Here is a 20,523-nt window from a genome sequence, read left to right as displayed (position 1 = left end):
TAACACTAAATCATGAAGAAAGGTGCCACAGTTACAATAGTTGACGGCATCTACACTTCCTTGACTTTTATTTATTGTATTAAACATACCAAACAAGGACGTGCTCCCAGCGTGCCCGTAAATCTGTGTTACAATTGAGATTAATTGTAATTTATCACTTATATAAGGGATATTCGCTTTTATATGTTTTATCCGGATCTAATCTTGTAACAGAGAAAATGAACGATTGCTTGAGACCCTCATAAGACTTCATTTAGTATTTACACGAATTTAAGTAATCAGATATTAGATGTAAAGTACTTTCCAGGCCATTGTAATATTTCGTCCCGATTTTTTGATCGAATATATTTTCAACCTGCTCTCGTTGAAAGAATATTCTTAAGAATGAATTAAGAATGTAATAAATACTAAGTGTATCTTTAAATTATCTGTTGGTTAAGTTTGGAAGTGCTTCCTGTCTTCTATCTGTTTCCTCTTCGAGTGGATGGAAGTTTCGCCTTGGTATAGTACGTAGGATCACTTGAAATCTGTGTCTTGTCCTGTACATTTTAAGCACTTTTATTGTGGGTATTTCTAGCTATCTGTTAATTTGTACGTTGTGAATAGACCACGGTGCTCCAAAACTTTATTCTAGAAAACTTACAGCTACCAAACTTACGGAAGTAAGAGTAAAACAGCTTAATGGCCTTAGTCTTCTTCTTCTTCTTAAATGGCGCTACAACTCATGAAGAGTCTTGGCCTCCTCAAGACGTGCTCGCCAGACGTCTCTTTCCTGCGCAGCCGCCCTCCAGTTACAGAATCCAAGCAATGCCAAAGCATCTCTTGCCACACAGTCCTGCCTTCGCGTTCTTGGTCTGCCTACTTTCCTGGGACCTTGTACGGTACCATCCATAATTTTTTTGGGGGGGTATTTCATCATCCCTTATTCTTGCCACGTGCCCTGCCCATCGCAGTCTTCCGAGTTTTACAATTTTGACGATATCCGGTTCCTTGAACAAAGCACATACCTCCCGGTTTTTCCTGATTCTCCAGTTCTGACCATCACGTACTGGGCCTTAAATTCTACGGAGAACCTTCCGCTCGAATACCGCCAAGGACCTCTCATCTACTTTTGTCATGGTCCATGCTTCGGAGCCGTACATAAGCACAGGCCGGATCAACGTCTTATACATTTGAATTTTTGTGCTGCGGTAGATAAGCTTGCTTTTGATGTACTTTACTAGGCTAAAATAGCACCTATTTGCGGCCATAATTCTTCTTTTAATCTCCAGACTCTCTTGATTTTCACTACTAACTAGAGACCCTAGTTAGTAACTCGTTAACCGTCTCGAATTTGTCGTGCACAATCGTCAGCTGCTGTTCCTGGTTGGTAGAGCTATATCCCGTGCGCATATATTTTGTCTTTCTTTCATTCACTACCAAGCCTAACCTTCTAGCTGCCATTTCTAGCGCCAGGAAGGCTTCTTTCATGGCATTCATCGATCTTGCTATAATATTTAATGGCCTTAGTATATAGATGTATAGGTCAATGAGGTTTCTGAAGTGTCTGTTATTTGCCCAAGAGTTTGGTAGGCTTGTCTTAATTTCAATGAAATCTGTCCTGGCTAGTCTCGTGTCGAGTTTAACAGGTTCATTAATACAAAATAGTTGCTTATTGGCATAACGAGTCATTTTGGGTTTAGGTAGGAGGTGTAACTTTCTGTTTTAAACCAACTTTCGATATTCCTTGTTTGAGAAAAAAAAATTATTGTGGTAAGCCTGTTTTATAGTTGTTTATTTTCCAAGCGTTTATCCTCAGGTCCCTTTTGTAATTTTGGATTGTATTGAACATTATTAAATTACCTTCGGAAACCCGCATAGCGGCCTCCAAGTTCCTAGCTATCAAGGCTACATTTTAATAAATGGTAAATTGATTTATTATTGTTGTATAAGTGGTGACACGAAACATGAATTAAACTCTAGATCAGGGGCGACCAAGACTGTAGTACGCGATCGACCGGTTTTCTGGAAGTTGTCCGCAAAGCTGACGTGAACATTGACAAATTACTGTGTTAAATGCAGATCTAATTTGAACATTAAACAAAAAATAATAAATGAAATATATTAGAGCTTCTGGAAATTAATAAGAAGGATAAGAAACCCAAATATTTGGGAAGTTATATACATTAATTTTAAACCATTTTCTTTTTCTAATTTTTTGTTTCTTTCAAATTCAGTACTAGAAAATAATTATTTGCAGAGGGAACCTCCCTTAACAGTATACAAAAGGTTGAGGCCGTACATACAGACAAGGGAATCTAAGCCTTTTCCAATGGTGACTTTAATCAAATTTAATAAAAATAAAAAAGTTACAATTAACATTTAAGTCTCCAAAATATATGTACATATATTTGTAACAACATAAACTAAAGAAAATCCCAGCTGTCGTTTTCGATAAAATTTCAAATCGATAAAATTTCAAGATACTGAAAAATCGATTCATTAAGTAGCTCTTCTGATTGACTAATGAGGACCGTAACCTTACTTTAGCGTGTTATCTAGTGAATCATAAATTTCATCCGTCAGTTTTTGTTGATTTTAGTTGCAGTGGATATTAATTTGTATAAACCACTTTTAGGTACTTAGGCGACCTAAAAACGGATATCGCCAATAACTTCACTTACTAATAGAATAAGATAATGTAGAAAACATTTCAAGTATGGAGGACGATGTCAATTAGAGTTGTGTCAAGTGCAAATACGATTGAGTCTTGGAAGCTTGTAAGAATTAAATTGATATCAAGAAGTAACATTTATTCGGTTCAACTGAAATCTTAAAAAGTTATGAGCAAAGGTGATCGGTCCAAAAAAATACAAGAATATGAACTGGTTTGTTAAAATTGTGCAGTAAAATATAATAATTTAAAAAATAAAGTGGATTTGCTCCCATAGTATGTAAATCATAAAGGTATGTTGTTGTTTTTCACCAGCAACGTAACCTTCTCTCAGTGTATATCTACTAATACAAAGAGTTGTCTGTGCATAAGGTACGATGCATTTATTATTCCTCAGATTCAGTGGTTTTTTTTTTATGTCAGCGTAATAAGTAGAAAACTGTCATCTCTAATACAACAGCTGCTGCAGCTTTGGAGAAGAAGGCGAATGCTAGTGGTCAGGAACGTACATTTGCATAACTGTGATGGTGTCGCCTCGCACTTAAAACATCCAGCTCGTCTTTGTCGTCGGCTGAGCTGAAGTGTCCGCCTCGTAAAATGGTGTTTGTACGTCTATGGTGGCCCAAGTCATCCGGGCCCAACTTAACTGTCTAGTGCTGTGAGTTTCTTTCTCTTTTTTTTTTTCTTTGCATACTCTGCGCGAACCTTGCCTTCCTCCTATGTACTACGCAGGTCATTGTGTCTGTGAATCCACACAGTTCCCTTCTTCGTCTTTCTTCGTTCAAAGTGGTGGCTCCACTCTTCTTTTTTTTACTACCATCTTAAAACGTAATAAACTTGCTCACCAATCCTATCTTTAATGTTATGACATGCGCACTTATCGAGCAATGGAAATAAATCTGACAGGATTATCTGTCAAATTGTGCCTTTTTGGTGTTTTTTTTTTAAACCAAGAAGAAGAAGAAGTATTGCAATCGTGTGATTTTCGATTATGATCTCTCGCACATTGCGCATGCCTTGTTAATCTGTGAGTTTGTTGACAACACACCTCACAATACGAAGAATCGAAGAAACATCAAATTCGTTTCACAAATATCTGAGGATCATGCAAATATGTTTTAGGTCATATTTGAGCAATTGGAAGTAACACTTGAATGAATAGGTTTTACAATTGTTCCAGATTCACTCGAAAAGGCTCTACGATGTACATAAAGTACGGCGTTATGTATGTACATTACTACAATGCGGTACTCAAGTGAATGAAGAAGCGGATCTTAATCATCCAAAAAAGCCAAACTGAATTTAAGAGTGCAACAGGAAGAAATGTTTAAAGCCATGGTCAACTACATCAGGCAAAAGCTCCATATTTCAGCGACAGACACTAGAACTAGTTTAGCCAAAGTTTTCTCCAAATTGTTTTTAATTATTCTCGATAACTAAGGTAACTTGAAAAATTTGAATTTTGGCAAAATATGCGCGATTAGCTTCAGCAATTCTTTTATTAACTTCAAACTTTTGTTTTCTATGATTTGGTTCAGATACAAGATGTATATGAATTGCTTAACCGTTACTGGTGTTTCATTAGGTCATACCATTAAGTTAAGGGACATTAAGTGATAACAGAAACAGAAGGCGAAAAGATATCCGCAAGCCAGAATTACCCAATTTAACTACTATATTAGCTTAATTATTTTTTGTGTAACCTGTAACGAAAGAACGCTGAACGGAGGCTGGCAGTTCACTGACAAAGGCTCCGGGCGTCAATGACCTCAGATGTTTTCTTGCCTTTAAAATCAAAACAAAACATATTTTTCTGTAAATAACTTTACAAATTTAGAGCACTGTTTTGTTAAGTACATTAAATTAGTTATTTATGAATAGTATTTAACATTAAACTTTAATAAAAATGCAGGTGAGCGGTATAAATTGATCATGATCAAGAAGAGGAACAACTATTCAAAAAAGTTTGGAAACCCTGAACTATAGTATTAACGGGAATGAATGGCTTCGTTAAAATTCCGATTTAGTAACTCTTAAAAAGAGAATAACGGATAAATGATTTTAGAGATTTTATTAAGCTACCTCATTAGTTGTTTCTAGTATGTACGATTACGATCTTTAGAAAATGAAGATTAAGAGGGCAATCGAGAGAAAAATGATTTATAATATGTAAAGATACTGTCTTTTTAAAGTTACTTCTTTTAAGTGGTACGCTGTTAAGACGGTTGACAGAGAATTAGTGGCAATTTTTGTTTCTCTTACACCAGTAAGTTCTTCTTAGTACATTAAAAGGAAAAGAAAGCTAATTATAAACTGAATTAGACTTCATTGTCGACGGTGTATTCGCGAACTCATCACGGAAACAAGGCAAGAATTGCGCAAGAAACCATTTCGAAATTATTGAGCATAATTATCGCACGAATGGTTTTTAATTGGATAATTTCACGAACACTCAAATGGATTGAGTAAGGTAAATTACCTGTTAAACTGGTTATTTTTAACAGCATGATGATGTACTGTTACTGCTTTTCACATCAAATCGTTGTGATGGTGCAAACTGATGGGCAATTGATTTATAAGTGAGTAAAATTATTCAATCAAGTTGATTGGCAAGTTGTGATCGACAGGCTTTTAAAGGTAGTCATCCAGTTTTTCCTGAAGAAGTGTGTTTGTATTAAACGCCATTTTAACAGGGTGATCTTTTTTTTTTTTTTTAAAAAAAAAAAATTAAGACATTTACAATCAGTTCGACGTGATTAGCATGGAAAAAAATTGTACACTGTTGATGTGATACCTAGTTATATCGTTTAGTATCAGTCTTGTAGGAGATTTTGGGCCTCTGCTGGCTCAGTCATCGTGGAGGATTGTCAATGATGATAGGAGAAGCGAGAGATTAAAGTGGCTATAAAAGAGCATGTAGCATGAAGTTTCTAGTGAAATGCGGGCAGTTGGTTTACGAGAGGAATGTTGAAATCGTGTTTAGTGTAAGGTTTCTCTAGAACAGGGCTTCAACAATTTAACGTAGTGTCTTAGATTGAATTAAAAGCACGAGTGGCGGCAGGCAACAGATGTTTCTCATCGCTCTCCAGAAGCCGTTTAAATTCAGGAGTTTGACAAGCAGAGCTAAGGTCCTTAAATACAAAACAATCATTCGGCCTGTGGTTACGTATGGTTGTGAAAGTTGGGTGCTTACAAAAGCTACCGAAAAATTATCAATATATGGGAAAGAAAAGTACTTGGACGAATATTTGGGCCTGACTGCGCAAATGGGCGCTGGAGAATTAGAAAAAATGAAGAGTTTCGGCGGAACCAGATCTGGTATCTTTTGTAAGAAAGAGAACCAGTTAAGGTGGCTTGGACATGTCGAAAGAATGTGCCAGAAAATAGGATTCCAAGGAAACTTATGGAGGGAAAGCCAGGAGGAAGCCGTAGCAGAGGGAGGCCTCGTATGAGATGGTTAGATGGTGTGGAGGAAGTGGGTGTTAGAAGATGGCGGAAGTACGCCTATGACAAAGCCGAATGGCAAAAGATAGTGGAGCAGGCCCAGGTCCTTGTAGGCCGTAGTGCCATGGGGTAGGTAGGTAGGTCTTTGATTGAAATGTTTGCCTATTTAGCTAAATCCCAGATTTCTATATTTAGGTCTGCAAAGGTTTGATTACAGAGTTGTACGTTTCTCTTTTTAGATCCGTCCAATAAGTCGGTGAAGAAGTTTAACCCGCTTGTCTAGCTAGTCTTCAAAATCTACATATTGTGTTGGTTCCATGTTGCTTCTATGAACAGCCCAAGGTAACTTGACCAGTACTGTTAGAAGGTCAGGATCCCCATCAGGAAGTAAATTTAGCATGCCAAGATTTGTGGAGTTCCATGGTTCTATGGTATGTCTGTGATGTGAGGAAAGCTGATGAAGGATTTGTTGATTTTATCTTCTGCATGTGAGATGATCTTATAAATTACTTTCTAGTCCAACGGAAACTTATCCTAAGTGCTCGTACCTAACTCTTTCAAGTGAATAACTGTCCAATACAATATGCACCATCATGCTACCTCTACAATATTAAAGGAGGATTGAACAAAATTAACCGAACCCCGTAAGAAAGACCAGAGAACGCAACCAGCCGTAGATAAGATTGAACGTCATTAAACAAAAGAAAGAAAAAAACAAGGAGAATCAAGGTAAAGCCAGTTAGATTAAATCTATTCTTCTTCCGTTATACTGAATATCTTTATTTTATAATAAAATTATATTGACGCTGGTCACTATGACAAAGCCGGAATTCTTCTTTTTGTAGTGACCATGTTAGTTTTATTATGGAACGCTACCGGTTCTTCCAGCTTATTGTTGTATTAAACTTCCCTTCAAGTTTATTATTGATAAGCCAATAGCAGGTTCTTATTAAGTTTGATCCACTTTTATTACAAGAATGAAATCCCAGTTTATTTTTTATTTCATTGATGCTAGTGGAAGGAATTGGTACAAAATAAAACAAAAACTTCTAAACCTAATCTTTCTTTAAGGAAGCATGATGGAAAAAAAATTTAAACTTATTTTTAAAAAAATCCGAATTTCTTCCTGAAAATTGAATAATGTTCCTTTGATGTGTCCGCTATTCAAATGTGTCCCTTGAAGGAAGTTTTACAATATAACTGTAGAAGTATCACCATAGCTAAGTCTATTTAAATGAAAAAACTGTGCAGCAGAACAGAAGTCCTTAAAATCTCGAGCGAACATTCACACAACTTATTCTTACTATTGGAAAAAGTTATAAATCACAAATGTTCTTAATCTCCGAACATTTGAGCTATATTTAATCCTGGCTTTTGCAAGAAAGATCTTGTGATCCTTTAATAATCATTTAATACTGATTGCTTAGATAAATATCGAAGGTCATTTGATTGTATTGAAGCTATTTCCAATCATATCCAAATCTTATGGGAGGACAGTACATATAACACAGTTTTGTTGTTACATTGGGTAAGATAGTGTTAAATTGGTTCCATACATCGAACAATATCACAGTGACCGTGTCTGATGAACAACGAAGGACAACCGACTGACGACGATGTTTGTAACACACAAGATGATGCTTACTAACATATACTTTTCATCAAAAGAAAAGATTATAATAACTGCTTTTTAATAAAATAATTGCCTTTGCACTTAATGAAATTGTCAGATTTTCTAAATTCCATTTTTACCAATTATATATAAATATATTTATTTTAATTACAGCAATTATTAGAAAATGCTTTCAGCCTATTGTGGAAGTTTGCATAAACTAAGTGTGTATGTTTGATATCATATATCAAATATAAAACATCTCAGAGAGCTCAAATTTCATTTCACTTCTCACAGCCCGTTAAGAAAGTCTTGGTTCAAATCCTCCAAAATTGGATGAAATTTATTAAAAAGAGTTAAAATTTACATACCCCTTGCCACTATGTTGTGAAGCTTCTCATCTCAGATATTGGCTTCTGAACTGATTTGGATTTACAAATCAGGATTTATATGCTTTCTGGCGGAGTAAAAGAGAACTAAATTTTTATATTCAGTAATTGTGTGCCATCTAGCGAAATAAATGCAAACTAATTTTGTTATGTCCACCTATAGGTTCAAGTATTATAATGTTCAAGTATTCAATATGTTTTAACTTAATCTTTAATTAAAGTTAATCTACATGCTATGTTATAAAACGTTACCAGTGAATATAGATACTCAAATTCTCTCTTTTTACAGCATTAAATTTATGAAAAGGTAATTACATTTGTTATACTATACAGTATTATATATTCCATTATTGCTCGAGTTTTACTATATCTCTTATCATCAATTTTATGTATTCATATTGATTACCAAATTTATATACGATCATTACAATGATTTTTAAGGAAAGTGTTAGTAAAAATGTAAATTCTCAGATTTTGAAATCTCTTCCTTGCACGAATGTAAGAGAAAATGCAATCGAGTTAGGTTTTAGAAATTCGGAGCAAAAAAAGTCTGTTGAAGAGACATATCTGTTAAGAAAAGAAAAGTAAAATTGTTGCAAATAAAAAAAGATCACTTGAAACTGATTATGATCTAAAACTTTGGCCACGAAAACTCGCAAAACAGCAATTTTTGATTGAGGAGTATAGTAAGCAGTTTTTACTGAAGATCAAGATTTGTGAATATAAGCAAATGTAATTCCTAAGAGAAGCCAATTTTTTTTTAAAGTTGGCTCCTTCCAATTTGTGTGTTAGTGCAAATAAAAGATTCAAATAGCACTAAATCTTTTGTAATTAGAAAAATTGACTTTTTTAATTTATCATCGGAGCAGAATTTATCGTGACGACCAAACGTTTATTTAAAAAAATAAAAAATGAATAACATTCACAGACTACCCATTGAATGTATTTTAAAAGTGATGTGAATACACTTTTTTAAGAGCCGAGTGTGAAACTCAATGTATATTGTGAAGGCAATGTGTTTTGTGTTTGTGCTTTTATTGTGTGTACGGGATGATTGTGTACAGTCTGTTTTGTTGTATTATATAGCTAAGGGCTTTACATGTATTGTTGTTTAGAAAACCATTGTTGGAGTCTTCTTTTATGAACAGATGCAACTTCTAAAGCCAATAAGTAACTTTAGTCCAGTGGCTTTTGTTTCTGTCTAAAGAATATTATTATTCTACGAAATTATTAAATAATTGATTACTCATTAAAAATGATAAAATCATATATTTTACTTTTTCGTATTTTGGTTGAGGAAGTGTAGCTATCAACTCACATATTCAATCAGGCTAAAGCATAAAAAATTCTTTGTTTCAAACTAAAGTAAGCAGCTGGTAATTAAGAGTATTAAAAAGTACTACATACGAGGGGGTACCCAAAAAAAACCGGAATTATTTTTTAAAAGCTATTTATTTACAATTTTTTTACAGAACAACCTTATCCCCTTCAAAATACTCTCCATTACAACTAATACATTTGTCCCACCGGTGCTTCCACTGTTCGAAACATTTTTTGTAGTCATCTTTAGAAATGGCTGACAGCTCCTTCTTCGTTTTTTTCTTGACCTCTTCAATGTTGTCAAATCGGTGACCTTTCATGCCCATTTTCATGCGTGGAAATAAGAAAAAGTCGCACGGAGCCTGGTCAGGCGAGTTAGGTGCGTGGGGCAGCGGAACCATGCCATTTTTAGCCAAAAACTGTGTAACAGAGATGGCTGTGTGTGCAGGTGCATTGTCGTGGTGGAAGAACCAGTCTCCTGTTTGCCACAAATCGGGTCTTTTTTGGCGAACACTATTGCGCAATCTTTTCAAAACTTCCAAATACAAGGTTTGATTGACGGTCTGACCTGGGGGGACAAACTCTGAATGGACTACGCCTTTGGCATCAAAAAAGCAAATCAGCATTGTTTTGATGTTTGACTTGACTTGACGACATTCTTTTGGTCGGGGTGAAGATGACGTCTTCCATTGGCTCGACTGTTGCTTTGTTTCTGGGTCATAACCATAGCACCATGACTCATCACCAGTAATGACCTTTGACAGAAAGTCTGGATCAGTTTCAAGCTGTTATTTCAAAGCACGACATGTTTTAACTCGATGTTCTTTTTGATTGTCAGTCAGAACTCGAGGAACAAACTTGGCAGCAACCCTTTTCATCCCCAAATCTTCCGTTAAAATTCGCTGAACAGTTGATCAATTGTCTGTCGACGGTCTGTGAACACCAGCTCTCGAATTTTTTCAACATTTTCGTCGATTCGGGCAGTTGATGGACGTCCAGAACGAGGTTTGTCATCAATCGACATGTCGCCATTTTTAAACCGAGTAAACCACTCGTATACTTGAGTTTTTCCCATAGCGTCATCTTTGTAAGCTGTTTTCAACATTAAAACACTTTCAGCAGCATTTTTGCCGAGTAGAAAACAAAATTTCAGAGCTGCACGTTGTTCACTTAAACTTGCCATCATAAAAAACGAAAAAAGAACAAAACAGCGCTGGTAAAAACAATCACTGCAGATGAACAGAACAAGCCAGGCAGACAACACAGGCAGGACTGAACTGGCAAGGAATTGCGCTATACACGTCTAGCGGCAGAAATGCGTACTACATAAGCTCCATGCGCGGCAACGCAATTCCGGTTATTTTTGGGTACCCCCTCGTATATGGATTTAGATTAAATATGAGAACAATTTAGAAATAATCTAAAATTTAGAAAGATAGAGTGAGGAATAAAGGAAAATTACAAAAAAATAAAATAAAAACGCGTTTAAGGAAGGAAAGATTTGGGTAGCGAACAGGTAAAAATTGCAATTGAAGCCCTAAGATGAAAATACTTATAATTTCAGAAACCGAAAAGAGGGGAAAATTTGAATTTGTAGATTTTTAGCAGAGGTGGTAATCAGAAGAGCTCAAAATTTAAGATCTTCTGTTACTGAAGACGATTCATGTGACATTTACATCTTATGGAATGTTCTGTTTTGATTATCTAACAAATCATATTTTCCTGTCAAATTGGAGTGTCCGCAGAAAGTATAGAATAGAGTAACGCACAGAATCATTCTCAAGTCTTCCTCATAGAGGTGAATAGTAAAGCTCTTTCTTCAAACATATTTTACTATAAATTTCTTTTATTAACCATTAAATAAAATCCAAGGCCTAAGACCGGGAATCTAACCCAGTATCACAAATACATATTAGCTTTACAGGTCTCGCCTCTAACCTCTCGGCTACCGTCGCGCAGAATGCACACTTTTAATCGCGAATAACATCTTTAATGAAAAAAGGAAATACTTGAGGTTTTGAAGAAGGTTTTTTTTTTTCTGACATGAAGTCCGAAATGTGCAAGAACTATGTACCTTAGCCTTTCAAATAAGAAATGAGAACCTGGATGAGATTCTCAATTAAAAGATCCTGAATAAAATCAAAACAACATTGAATTTAAGGAAGAGATTGTTGCATTGAGAAATGCCATTTTAGGAGTGCAACACAAAAGCTGCATCCGACTTGTTTTTCATCTAGCAAGTGTTCAAGTAGTTACATGCAACTTTGACCTTAACCAAGTATGCACTGATTTCAGTGTTCATTTATCTTAAGGAATGACTTACCTTTTGAAATAATTATTTTTATTCATTCTCTAACTCCATAAATGAATGTCCTTTACTTTTTCTAATGCGTTAAAGCAGAGGCTCCTATATGATCGTGATAATTTTTAAATTTGTTTTCACCAAAATTAAATGAAGGTCTCGGAGATATTGGATTTACTAATCTCAACATTATTATTATCTCTTTCTCGAATATTTAGCTAAGAAAATTGGAAACAACTCTCTGAAGATACCTATTAAAACAATGCTTCAATCATTGCTATAATTAAGTAAAATAGGGCTAAAGTTTCATTTTTACAGTAATGATAATGATTAAGGAAGAGATAAGCTTAAGAACTAGGAAGACGGAGGATCTGACTTCAAATCCAATGGGTTGCTTTTACATTTTCACCTCCCAGGAGTATCTCTCTACAATTCACTGTGATGTGATGTAGTGAAAGAGCACTGTCTGAAGAGCAACAATGAAATGAGTTGGCCATCTTAGATACTGAAGCTACTTAAATTAAAATAGTAATAATATTTATAGTCAGGGAAGGGATTAGCTATGAGGTTAGCATACTGGACTCCCACGCGGAGGTCCCGGGTTCGAATCCAGCAGCTGACCCTTAGATTTTCTCTTCCTAGGAGCGTCTTACAGCTCACTGTCTGTAACGAGAGAACACTGTCCGGAGGCCGGCAGTGCACTGGAAAAAGCTCCGGGCGCTAATAACCTCAGCTGTTGATGCGCAAAAAAAATCTTTATAATAATAGTTCGTAACATCATACGAAAATTTAAAAAAATAAGGCAGCATTTTATGTACGACAAGAAGAAAAATATTTAGAATAAAAGAAACATCAAATTATTGAATAAAGTAATTTCTTTATTCAATAATTTAATATAAATTCTAAACAATGAACGTGCGAGAGGTCTTTAAGTCTTATTCATAAATAAAATGCTAATCTTGGTCTCAAGTAGAAGAAGAAAAGAATATATTAAATTGAAAGAGAACTCGTTAACAACATTATACAAAAAAATAATAAAAAGCCATAAAATAATATAGCTTTAAAAATCTATTCAGTACCCTTTCATATTCAAAGGAAGGTCTACATTTGACGTCCTAAGCACCTATGATTTACACCTCACATCAAACCATCATTTTAGAGGACGCTAATATTCTTCTTAAAGCTTGGGAGGCTCTCTATTCAAGTGAAAATAAAGCATAAAAAAAATATGACAAAAACTAAAAATGAAGTGGACATTTATGCTGGTATTTAAATGAATATTAAGTATAATAACATATTACTGAAGTTCAACATAATTCTTGCAGAAGTTAATTTACTCTGACGTGCTTAAACATTTTTTTTTTATGAATTCATTTATAACAGTACTTTATTGAATAAGCCCGAATAATGATGTTAATGACTATTAAGTAATTAGTATTTTTATTGTTATTAGAAACGCTAAAAATTATAATTAATCGGTAAAGTAAAGAGTTTCTGCTAAGTGACAAACCTCTTGTCACATATAAAGGAAAATTACCTACCAACTCCAACCTTATCATGCCTTTCATAAAAAAAAAAAAAAGTAGTAATGAACATTCTAAATTAATCGTAGGCGTGGAGAGAATAGCGAAATCAATATTTACTTTCCAATTGTAACTAAGGGTGTAAAAAAAAGAAACATTTTTAATCAAACTATTTAAATATAACTGAATTGGCAATATTCTTTCTTTCTCTTGGATTAATGAAACGTGGCCAAAAACTATGAACAATACTCTTTAAATTCTATGTTATACCATCAAATAGTTACGAATAGAAAATGCATTTAGTCGTAAGGAAATTGTTACAAAGCCACTTTAGAAATACAAAAATTTGTAGTCATTAAAATCATGGTTGTAGGAGAGTACATAGACACTGCAGCCTGAAACCTTCTTTTGTATACATATATATTTTTACAACTGTTTTTAAATTGTAAATAAACTTTCAATTTCAATTTGCAGTCATTCATTTCTGACAATGCAGATGATTTTTGTTGAAATGTTCAATAACAATTAAATTACCATCTCATTTTTAAATTTTATACTTTTATTTAATTCCTTGTTTCTAAAAGTAGGTACTGCTGTACCTTTCAGATTAGTTTTAAGAAAATTTTAATTTTAGAATTGCATTTTGTTGCTTCCAAATGTGTGATTTCAACTTGTGCATGCGTTCAGATCTATTTCTTTCTGTCTAATTTCTAAGGTTGTTCTATTTCTAATAGAAATTTTCTTTAAGTATAAGATATTCTCTTTAATTTATTTTTTTTTTGTTTTCTTACAGATGGGGGAATTTATGAATGTTTGATACAGTGATATTGGAGCGTGGTGCGAGGAGTTGACAGTAAGCATGGGCGGAGTTCTGGATGAGATGTCTACAGAATTTTTTCTTGTTCCGGCAAGAAGCCGGCCGGTCACTCCTCCACCAGCATTGATCACTGCTCCACCAGATTCTGGAGGACCGGATTCTGCTGTTCCGTTGGCTGAGTCATCTCTTCTCAGGCCGGACATGTGGGTACTCCCGCTGCTTGTCTTCTCCACAATAACCATGGTGTTGATCGCGTTGTTTGAGGTAAACATTGTAACTAACTACTTTTGTTTATTTTTATTGTTAAACTTTTAGTAGACAAAATTATGTGTATAAATAAATAATTTTCAGGTATTTGTGGTGCTAAAAACATATAGGACAAGACCTAGTCGACGTCACCTTTTCCTTGGCCAGATGCTGCTTCTTGGCTTGTTCCTGTGTACGGCTGTATCCGCTCTGCTCGCAGCTCAGCCCACGGTGGTGACTTGTGCAGCAGTCCGTTTAGGCGCTGGTCTAGCTTATACTATAGTTTTCTCCACACTTCTGGTCAAATGTGTCTTTCTCATCAGTCTTAATGGAGGAGTCTATTTACCCGCTCCATACCAAGCATTGTTACTATTTTTTGCAGTACTAATCCAGTTAGCTATTGGCATACAATGGCTTATTAATTCTCCGCCAAAAATTATTCAGGTAAAATTGTTTAAATAATTACTTATTAATGAGAAATGTCTATTTAAATAATAATTTATGAGAAGCTTGGAGAGCTTCCCAAACATTAGTTATTAGGAACATTGAGAAATAGAAATCATTGTAAATGTTTCAAAATTAGTAATTTACAAAATCAGATTTTTTTAATCAGTAATAAATGTGAAATGTATTCCACTTGTTGACCTCAAAAATAAGGATTTTTGGCAGAAAATTTGTTGAGTAAATGTTTTTTCCTCTCTCACAATTTTTTAAAACATTCCTTAATTTGCTGTATGATTTTCTTTAAATTTTATATTACAACAAAGCGTTATGATAATCAGATGACAAATTTACTTTAAAAAAGCATTTTCTGGTAACAAAATTCTTAAATATCTTTCCATATCACTACATTTCGGTATAATGTACAGATCTTCATTCTATCCTCAAGAAGTAGAAAGCGTTTAAAAATTTGCAAGTATGAGAAGTTGGGTTAGCTGGAACTATTATGGATTTACAAAATATTATCTTAAAAGTTGTTTATCGCTATGTTCTTTAAAACGTCCTAATTTGGTATTTGGACGTAAAGCCGGCCTGAAAAAATAGGCATTACTTACTTACATGTTCATTAAAACATTAAAATGACTCAATAACATTCTTTAGATTGTGGTGGTCCTAACTTCTCGTAAAGTTTTTGTTTTCTTTAAACATCTGTTTGTAAAGTTTTTTGGGAGGTTCTGTTGAATTTACTGATGATGTGTAACTGCATCCTTAAAAATGGTGATTGACTAGCGTTAATGAAGTTGGTATTATTAAGGTCATCATCTAACGTCTTATAAGGAAAAGAGATGTTCAGTAAAAATGTAAGATCGCCAACTTAAGAACATTTGCAATAATGCTAAGGGTTTACTGAAAAGCCATGTATTTTCCTAATTTATTTAATTGATGCGGCTTAAAATGATTGAAGTAGAAAGTGCCAGTTAATAGGATTAAGAATTAGCGATAATTTCTCTCTCGTGAGGTTTTTTCCATTTAAGGATGACCATTAGTCCAAGAAATAGAGGTTGCGGATTACATGTTTAGGAAATTGATTAAAGTATACTATAGTCCTTTCCACTTCTCGTTTTATTAAAAGTAAACATTTAGTTATGTATTCTTTCAAATTTTAAGAAAAATAGTGAGAATTGCAGTTAAGGAAGTTATGTGAATATTTTACATATTTTTGTTTCTTTGCAGATAGGAAGCGTTGTAGTGTGCCAGACACCGTATCATCATGTTCTCCTATCTCTTGTGTACTCCGTTTTCTTAATAGCCGTAGTAGCTGTACTAGCCTTAAAATCTCGTGGTATACGTGACAATTATCGTGAGGCAACTTTTATAGGATTGGCTACTGCATGTGTAATACCAGTATGGCTAGGTTGGGCACTTTGCGGTCTAGTAAGTATTTTTATTTATATATATATATATATATATATATATATATATATATATATATATATATAATATATATATTTTTTTAAATTATTATATTTTTGAAAACAAAAAATAACATAACTATTTTAAAACTTCTGCAGGTAGTACTTGATCGTAATCGGGATGCCTGTTTAGCGTTTGGTCTCTCAGGTTCAGCATTAGTAGTATTTCTTGTAATGTTCACCCCTAAAGGGCGCCAATTAGCTGCGATGGGAAAAGAAGGCATGTATGTTGAAGATCGTGATGTAGATGATAAACTGAGTTCTTTATCAAGGCCTGCATCACCTAGTTTTTTTCACTTTAAGCCAGTTGTAAAACAACATCCAGTCAGTACGTTTGGTATGGACTTTATTTATTATTTTTATCTAATTAATTTCACTGAACATAATAAATAATTAATTTTCGCAATAAATGTTTGTTTCAGATCGAGTAGCCCTGGTGGCACCTCCTCCTAGTTATGCTCATCATTACTATCCATATTGCTATTATCCAAGACCTGTTCATAGTGAGTTTACTTCTTCATACGAATTTTGTATCTACTTAAATTAAAAATTTTCAGATTTTTCATGCTCATCCTAATAATTAGATGGTAGCTGTTTAATGTTCCAATATATACATTAACATGAATGGAGGATCCGAAAAAACAAAGTTCTCAAGAGACTATACGGAGAACCCGACAGACTCACTTGCATCAAAAAAGGAAGCTTGAGATGGCTCTGCCATGTTGAGCGGATGCATCATCCCTATCATATATGGGCACTGGGGGGGGGGCACTAGACCTAGAGGTCGCCCCAGAATAAAATGGTTAGATAACGCAGTGAGCGATTTGCTAAAGGCAAGCAAGGGTCAGAAGATGGGTAGCAAAAAGCCAAAGTTAGGGAAGAATGATAATTTCTCTTGAATGAAGCCCATGTCCTTCTACCTTAGAACTGCAGCACCAAAATAATTAGTAATATAGCTGTTCACTACTATGAGTAAACAGTACTTCTGACATTTCAATGTCTGCATCTATTAGAATTACCAATTTTTAGTGCCCATCCAACAAATTAAATTATTAATTCTCTCACTCTGCTATTTCAAATTTTAAATCCTGTTGAAATTGAAAATGTTAATAATATTCTATTTTAGCAGGATGTGCTGAAGGTAGAACAAATGGTGGCGGTGGACCAGATCATTCGGCCAGCATGTATACAACAGTAGAACGTACAATGTCTACAAATCCGAATGTATTCTTTCACAGAGGTGGCCTGCATCCTGGTATGATGTATTAATAAGTGGTATTTATTTTTTTGTATCGTTTTCATTAACGAAACAAAAGAAGTAAAACCAACAATTTCGTCGTAAATTTTCCAACCTCATTGTTAACAACTAGAAAAAAGAATAATTGAGAAATGATCTTGATTTATGAAAATACCACTGTGTTCAAAGTTACCTGTGAATAAATTAATAATAAATGTTGTAAATTAAATTTATTATCAAACTCAAGTATCTTATTCTGTAAAAAAAAGAAAGTAATACAGCAATGTTTGCATGATGTTTAATAGTAAATTTGGAAGGTTTTTTGAGTAAAAGTTTCTTAATTCTATTTAGTTCAGAAAATTAAGTTATAAATAAAACTTTTTTTTACTGATTATAATTTTTACTTAGATTTAAAAAAAAAATCAAGTGTAAATTTTAGTAATTCCACGCTTGCTGGATTTTAAAACAATCTGACTTGAGAAACAGAATATCAGTCTGGTAATATAAATTTAAAAAACTATTTAGTAGGTCGGAAATGAAATAACAGAGATCAATTATTTTAATGTAAATATTTATCACATCATTGCCCATACGTTACATCAATTTTTAAGTTTTTTAAAAACCGCATTCGTAAAAACCTATTGTAACTTTTTTTTTAATTCTTCAGTTTAAGAACTCTTCAAAATTTTAAGATCAAGTGAGTCCGAAAAAATGCTCAGTTACCTAAAAATTACATACTGTGTAATTATTTGTTTTTTAGCAAATAGTTTTCTTCACGACTTAGTAATGATCAAAAAAACTGAAAAATGTGGTTGGGACCTCCATGATGAACAAATCAAACTGTTTTAGCAAGCTTGTTTACTTCAATTCTTATTGGTTTCGGGTTTTCATCTATCATCAGAGGATGATTCGGTATGATGAGGATGATCAGTTTGATGTAGACAATTTGACTTCCACACACCTAGTATCTGTAAAAACTCCGACCAGAGCCCTAATCTCTAAGATCAGACTACTATTTTTATTATTTCACAAAAACAGAGAATAATGTTAATTGTGAATTTATTTTGGGCTCACTGTAATAGTGTCCCGGGGTACCATTTATTGGTGGGAAGGATTGTCCATGTTTCTTAAAGAAATTTTTTAAACAGAGCATAACAATCATTTCCAAGGCGCAGAAATAGCAGAATATTAGTGGATGTCATTCCTTGTCTCTTTTTGAGTTGGCTATCTGGCAGTCTTTACAATCATGGATGGAGGGAAATACTATTATACAATTTTTAATAAAATCCCTTGTTTTTGTAAAATAGAAAACAATATGGCGACAACGAATAATAATGGCTTTAATGCCTAAAAAAGAAGTTTTGAAAATACATATTCCATAATAATCTCAATAAAACTAGTGGTGCTCCAAACGGATCGGTATCATGGGAGTAAAAAGGTTTGCAGAACTCTTACATAATTTAGATTGATTTAAACGACTGCCAAATTCATTTTTATCGTTGAAAATTAAAGAGAGAAGAAACATATTTTTGTTACAACTCTTTACTAGACTTAATTCATAGCTGATCTCATTGTTATTCGTAAGTGCAGATTGGAAAATTCTAATAACAACCCATTTCAGAAATCTGTCTCCTACTTTAAAATTATGGATTACACAATTGAAGCAGTAATTGCATTATAAATATTAAATTATTGTAAATAAAAAGCAGCTTTTATTATAAAAAAAATAATAAGTTAAATCAGTATGTATGTGAACTTTTATGCTATTGTGTCAATTTCTATGTTATATAGATATTTTGTAAATATTTTTTATAAATATTTTTTTTACATTAGTATAAAAAGAAATTCTCTTTCATGTGATCCCTTTTTCATATATTTCTCTTGGAAGTAGGCTATATAACAAGCTATCACTTCATAAGGTTCCGGTAGGATCTATCGTCAAGAGGATCCTGGCAGATAATTGTTAAAACACTCAAGACCTTCTTTGTACGTTTTAATTAAAAAACCGATACACCTGAGATTTAGTTGAACCAAACTTTGTTCAGTAACATCAAGAAAGCTTAATCATTCGGATTATTTTTGAAAAAACAATAGGGTACGCGGTTTTCGCTTTCCCTAAATAATAATTCTGATATTTGTATGGATATCTGTGGAGTACAGTGAAAGTGTGCAATGGTGAGCAGGTGTTCGTCTAAACGCATATATATTATTTGCTCATCAATTATTACCTCTGTCGGCCTGTTCTGTGCGTTTTAAACTGAAGAACCCATAGGCACGCTTTGATCTCTTCCCATAGAGATTATTTTAGGTAAATTTATTATTATTATTTATTTTTTACATGATGGTCATGACGGTATGGAAGAACAGATCAAATCAAAATTGACCATTTGTTTGAGGTGTCGGAGAAAAGCGCCTAGTAGAAGTTTGTGCCATCTAGTGTTTTACACGAAGTTAAGTATTTATGTATTTCCAGGTTTCCATAATGCAGAAATAACTAACCTAAGACAAAATAAATGTGTGGTATATGAATTTCGAGCTTGTTTTCTTAGGATATCTATTACTGGAAAGAAAATGTATTAGCGCACCTAGTTTTCATTCATTCTTCCTGTCTCCTTTCTCAGTTCTATTGATGATCTACCGAGTTGATCGGCAAAACACAACTATATTGATTATAACTTTCTGGCCAACATATATTCATTTTATTAAATCAAGATTTTTGAAAAATATGTTTATGATGAATTTTTTTGTTAGTTTTTGAGATTTGATGTACAGATTTTCTTTAGTGTTTTGGTTGAGTTCTGACGTTTGCACCCATTTTTATAGTTAGTACACTTCCACTTTCTTTTCATTCAAATAAATGTTCTGTACAAAAAATTTCATCTGAAATTTACTTTTTGACTATTGATAATTGCTTTAAAGGTCATAATCCCAATGCTTTTTCTCTTCTAAAAGCATCAATCCAATAATGCTTATTTATCTATACATATATAAAATTTGCTAAAGGACAGAATTTGCTGAAAGTATGATTATTTAAATTAATACAAAATGTCTTAGGCATCATTTATAA

The 20,523-nt window shown here is 33.7% G+C and overlaps 1 protein-coding gene and 1 long non-coding RNA gene across 7 annotated transcripts in view; one reads left to right on the top strand and one right to left on the bottom strand.

The window, feature by feature from the left end:
• The window catches only part of LOC141454801 (uncharacterized), a 40,836-nt gene extending 32,316 nt beyond the window's left edge, over positions 1 to 8,520 (bottom strand). The window contains exons 1-2 of the long non-coding RNA XR_012458974.1: positions 8,081 to 8,520; positions 4,357 to 4,438 (exon numbers count right to left, since the gene is read on the bottom strand). This is a non-coding gene — a long non-coding RNA (uncharacterized lncRNA). The remainder of the gene's footprint in view (positions 1 to 4,356; positions 4,439 to 8,080) is intronic.
• LOC141454797 (probable metabotropic glutamate receptor mgl-1) overlaps positions 1 to 20,425 on the top strand; it is a 133,564-nt gene extending 113,139 nt beyond the window's left edge. For 3 of the 6 annotated variants that reach the window (XM_074129415.1, XM_074129418.1, XM_074129417.1), the window contains 6 exons: positions 14,037 to 14,324; positions 14,412 to 14,750; positions 15,981 to 16,181; positions 16,319 to 16,556; positions 16,642 to 16,722; positions 17,346 to 20,425. In XM_074129415.1, the coding sequence (XP_073985516.1) occupies positions 14,103 to 14,324; positions 14,412 to 14,750; positions 15,981 to 16,181; positions 16,319 to 16,556; positions 16,642 to 16,722; positions 17,346 to 17,488 (1,224 nt within the window). In that variant the 5' untranslated portion in view covers positions 14,037 to 14,102 and the 3' untranslated portion in view covers positions 17,489 to 20,425. Of the gene's footprint in view, positions 1 to 3,833; positions 4,095 to 14,036; positions 14,325 to 14,411; positions 14,751 to 15,980; positions 16,182 to 16,318; positions 16,557 to 16,641; positions 16,723 to 17,345 lie in introns of all 6 variants that reach the window. The other 3 variants (XM_074129416.1, XM_074129419.1, XM_074129420.1) reach the window with 2 other exon arrangements.
• Positions 20,426 to 20,523: the final 98 nt, after the last annotated feature.

This window comes from Rhodnius prolixus, unplaced genomic scaffold (assembly GCF_049639745.1).
Source record: "Rhodnius prolixus isolate KJV_2025 unplaced genomic scaffold, Rpr scaffold_9, whole genome shotgun sequence".
Taxonomy (NCBI): Eukaryota; Metazoa; Arthropoda; class Insecta; order Hemiptera; family Reduviidae; genus Rhodnius; species Rhodnius prolixus.
Note: the sequence above shows the minus strand (reverse complement) of the source record. Positions and strands in the feature narration are given on the sequence as shown.